Raw genomic sequence first — 5000 nt, forward strand, 5'->3', positions numbered from 1 at the left:
ATTTATATTTATATATAGAGATAGATTGATATATAGATAGATAGACAGATAGACAGATCATTATCATCATTCCTGTTATTAACATTATCATCATTATTGTTATTTTACTATTATTGATATTACTATTATTACTATTATTACCATTGTTGTTGTTATAATTATTGTTATTATTATCATTATTATAACCGTTATTATTATCATCATTACTATTATTAGTAGTATATATATATGTGTGTGTGTGTGTGTGATGAATTTTATTTTATTGCAATTTTTATACCAAAATCACTACGTTTTTCTACGATTTTTAGGTGATGATTATGTGATGTTATTCTTTTTTTTTTTCTTCTTCCCTTTTGCTTATTTTCTTGTTAAGGTTGTCTTCATTTTGTTTTTTTATATCTTCGTTCTCTTCACCAGTTTCCTACCATCTTCGTCATTCCATTCTACCATCAAAAGGCTACAAGAAGTTTTACAAAAAATGATGATCGTGTCCTTAATTCACTATTGTTATGGGACTGTTCACTATCCGTCAGTGAGTTCAAACAGTGCGAGGCCCGACCCTAGGAATAGTCTTTCTACGGACTTGAAAAACTGCAGACATAAATGCATAACTATCAGTCTAGACATGTAGAAATGCAAATCCCCCGGAGAGATCGATGGATAAATGTATGTCCATCAGATAGAACGACAGATATGCATTTCTTTCTGGTGTTTGTGCATATCCGTATATATGCCTATCAGCTGGGTCGGGCCTCCCATAATTTTAACAAACTGGCCGTATATCGCACCATCGTTCTCTATCATACCACGAGGGATCGCATCAGCCCCACCACACCACACCGCCCCAACACCCATTTGAGCACATCACATGCACATCAGCTCGCACGGCCACACCACAAGACTACACCATGCCCACTAATTCCTGTCTGTTAACCACACACGTGTACCTACGCAAAGAGTGCGGGAAGCAATAAAGAGATAATAAAAAGGTTTTAGATTAATAAACAAAAGATGTGACGTGAAAGATTAAAGAAAAAAAATAAATTGGTAGTTTTTAGTCAAAAGTAGAATTCTCTTCTTGTATGAGTATCTATTTAGTATTAATTTTGGCGTTCCCACCTGAAGAGGAATTCATTTTACACTCGAAACGTGGAGATTTGTTTCTCTTCCCTTTATATTGTCATTATTTGTCATTTCACATTTCCCTTTCTCTGTTTCCCTCGCGGGTTACTACGTACCCGGTGATTATTCTTTTTATTATCTTTTCCTTTACCCCCTCCCCTCAACCTTGGCCATAAAGCGGATCTTTAATCTCCCTCCCTATTCCAAGTTTTTTGCATTTTTAAAAATACTTTTCCTTCCTCGCCTGTTTGTAAATTCTACCTCAGTCTTTTCGCTTCTCTCCTCTCCTCTGGTTCTTATTGCCGTAGAGCAATAAGAACCAGCCTCCTGTGAACCGCAGGCGTGGTTAAGGGAAATCTTTATCATTTTGGTCGTTTTTCATCTCTAAGATTGTATTAACAACCATATTTTTCACCTCTTTCCTTTTCCCGTTATTTGCCTTTTCTTTTCTGTTATTCTTCATCCTTTTCCTTGGTTTCATCTCATTTCACAGCTACTTTTTCCCTCTCTTCTTGCAATATATCCCATTCCTACCGCGGTTTCCCCATACCACAACGAAACCAATTAAAGAACGCTTATTATCGTCTCCTTCACCTCTTCCTTCTTCATCTCACGTTATCTTCCACTCCTTCGTCTCCTTCTCCTCTCCCTTCTTCATCTCCCGTTACCTTCCAGCTCTCCTTCTCCTCCTTCTTCATCTCCCGTTATCTTCCAGTTCCTTCGTCTCCTTCTCCTTTTCCTTCTTCATCTCACGTTATCTTCCAGCTCTCCTTCTTCTACTTCATCTCCCGTTACCTTCCAGCTCCTTTGTCTCCGTCTCCTCTCCCTTCTTCATCTCCCGTTATCTTCCACTCCTTCGTCTCCTTCTCCTCCCTCTTCATCTCCCGTTCCCTTTCAGCTCCTTCGTTTCCTTCTCCTCTCCCTTCTTCATCTCCCGTTATCTTCCACTCCTTCGTCTCCTTCTCCTCCCTCTTCATCTCTCGTTCCCTTTCAGCTCCTTCGTTTCCTTCTCCTCTCCCTTCTTCATCTCCCGTTATCTTCCACTCCTTCGTCTCCTTCTCCTCCCTCTTCATCTCTCGTTCCCTTTCAGCTCCTTCGTTTCCTTCTCCTCTCCCTTCTTCATCTCCCGTTACCTTCCAGCTCTCTCGTCTCCTTCTCCTCTCCCTTCTTCATCTGCCGTTACCTTCCAGCTCTCCTTCTCCTGTACGACGTGATGAGCAAGACCAGCTTCGACAACACGAGGGCGTGGCTTGGCGAGGTGCACGAGTACGCCCAGGACGACGTCGTCATCATGCTGATCGGTGAGGATTTTGGGGTCAGCTGGTTTTGGCCGCGTCTCCATGTGTTTTTTTGTTGTTGTTTTAGTTATTGATATTATTTTGTAAATGATATGTTTTGTTTGTTTCTTTGTTTGCTTGGATTATTTGTAATTTAGATTTCATTTTCTTATTTTTTAAAGCCTTTATTTGACTTTTATGTGCCTCGTTTTTCATCTTGGTTAGATCATTTTAAGCTGTTCTCTCACTGTAATGTTCTTCATACTTAATGTTTTGTACTTGATTGTCCATTTTTGAGGGGTTATTTGTCCCTTTATTACTATGGTTTTATTATTTCTTTTACTCTCTTGATCATTATTATTATTATTATTATTATTATTATTATTATTATTATTATTATTATTATTATTATTATCATTATCATTATTATTATTATTATTATTATTATTACTATTATCATTGTTACCATTATCATTATCATTGGCATTATCATTATCATTATCATTATCATCATCATCATTTATATTATTGTTATGACACATTAGTTTATTACTGATATCATTATTAATGTTGTTGTTGTAATTATTGTTATTATTATCATTATTACTATCATAATGTTTTTTTTATTGTTTTTATTATCATCATCCATTCATTCTCCTCCTCCTAATCCTAATCCTTTATCTCCCCCATCACCACCACAACCACCACTCCCCCCTCCTCCTCCATCCCCACCTTCCTCTCCCCCCGTGCCCCCTACTGACCTCCTCCTCTTGCTGGGCCCCCTACTTCCTCTCCCTTTTTGCCCCCCACTCACCTCCTCCTCCTCCTCCACCCTCTCCTTCCACCCCTCCTTGCCTCCCACTCACCTCCTCCTCCACCCTTTCCTTCCACCCCTCCTTGCCCCCCACTGACCTCCTCCTCCTCCTCCTCCTCTTCCTCCACCCTCTCCGTCCACCCCCTCCTTGCCCCCCACTGACCCCGTCCTCCTCCCGCAGGCAACAAGTGCGACGTGAACGGCGAGCGTGTGGTGCGGCGCGAGGACGGAGAGCGACTGGCCCGCGAGTACAACGTGGCCTTCATGGAGACGTCGGCCAAGACGGGCCTCAACGTCGACCTCGCCTTCATGGCCGTCGCCAGGTGCCTTTGGGGGGCCTTCTTTCGTCTTTTGGCCTTTTCTATATGTTTTATTTTATTTTATTTTATTCTTCTTTTCTTCTTCTTTTTGGTGTGTGTGTCTTTTTTAGTTTTTTTTTTTTTCTGGGGAAGGGAAAACACCTTCTGAGGAAGGTGTTTTGTGAATTTGTTTTTTTTTTTTTCTTCTTCTTCTTTTTTCGACTTTTTTTTCTTTATTTATTTTTCTCGTTATTTTTCGATAATCACTATTACTCCTTTTAATTTTTCCCATCTTTCTTTCTTTTCTTCTCGTTTTGGTTGATATGCATTATCTTTCCTCCTCGGCTTCGTTTTTCTCTTTCTCTTTCTTCTTCATTTTACTTTTTGTTTCTCGTTTTCATATTCCTCCTCTCTTTCTCCACATTTTTTTCTTGCATGCTTTTCTATCCCTCCAATTCTTTATATTACCCTGTCCACTTCTTTCTCAAAAGCTTGAGATTGTGGAATTAGAAATGAGAATAGTATACAAGTCAGATATAGATATTCGGTTTTGACAAAAGAAATCAATAAGAAAAACAATAGATAGTGGGAATGTAAATATAGATAAATGCATAATGTAAACATAGATAATATATTTTGAAATGTATAAACCAGAAATATAGAAATATAAATATGAATAGATACATACCAATAGCCAGATAGATTGAAAAATAGATTGATACACCGATACACACACAGAGAGATGCAAATACAGCATAAGCATACACACCTTAGTCATACAGACATAGATGCAGCATTGACCGAGCACTAACCCACCCCCCACCCACCCCGCACCCGCAGAGAGCTGAAGGCGCGCAAGTCGAACAACCCGAACGAGCGCAAGTTCAACGTGGCCGACTACGTGCGCCAGGAGGCCAAGAGCGACGGCTGCGTCTGCAACGTTGGCTAAGGACAGGAACACGAAGACGCAACGTTAACCATCAAACGTTTTTTTTTTTTATTCAGTGATGACGCTTTGTCCTTGAATTTGGCGGTCCAGCAGGGCGCTAGTCTGTTCCGTGTCTGTCAGTGTCTGTGGCGGCGCAGATAGACCCAAGACAGGGAGGTCGGCTGGAGTGAGATTTGTGTCTGTCTTTATATGAAAACGGCGTCTGTTTCTGTGTCGAAGGGCGGGAGGGATGTCTTGTATGGCAGGCTTGGCTTTTAGCGGAGGTGCTTCAGTGTCTTGTATCTGGAAGGTTCTGTTTATTGGGACAGCCAGGCCGTACGTGTACATAGGGCCGAGAGAGCATTTTGTGTCTGTGGGGGTGTCTGGGCCTAAGCATTCGGAGTCTCTCTGTCGGAGCTCTGGCAGTCGATTCGAAGTATTATAATAATACGAAGTTTTGGATACTGTAAATCAGGGGTACAAGTCATAACGTAAAGCCATATAGTAAGAAATACAAGATACTAAATATATGAAATATAGCAACGCTGATCTGCAGTGTG

General features: G+C 40.5%; 1 protein-coding gene across 7 annotated transcripts in view; it reads left to right on the forward strand.

Annotated features, from left to right (window-relative positions):
- The window catches only part of LOC113816283 (ras-related protein Rab-26), a 20557-nt gene that overhangs the window by 14647 nt on the left and 910 nt on the right, over positions 1-5000 (forward strand). For all 7 annotated transcript variants that reach the window (XM_027368321.2, XM_027368327.2, XM_027368328.2 and 4 more), the window contains 3 exons: positions 2313-2423; positions 3395-3536; positions 4353-5000. The exon at positions 4353-5000 is cut by the window's right edge and continues 910 nt beyond it. In XM_027368321.2, coding sequence (XP_027224122.2) covers positions 2313-2423; positions 3395-3536; positions 4353-4461 — 362 coding nt within the window. In that variant the 3' untranslated portion in view covers positions 4462-5000. The remainder of the gene's footprint in view (positions 1-2312; positions 2424-3394; positions 3537-4352) is intronic.

This window comes from Penaeus vannamei, chromosome 10 (genome assembly GCF_042767895.1).
Source record: "Penaeus vannamei isolate JL-2024 chromosome 10, ASM4276789v1, whole genome shotgun sequence".
NCBI lineage: Eukaryota > Metazoa > Arthropoda > Malacostraca > Decapoda > Penaeidae > Penaeus > Penaeus vannamei.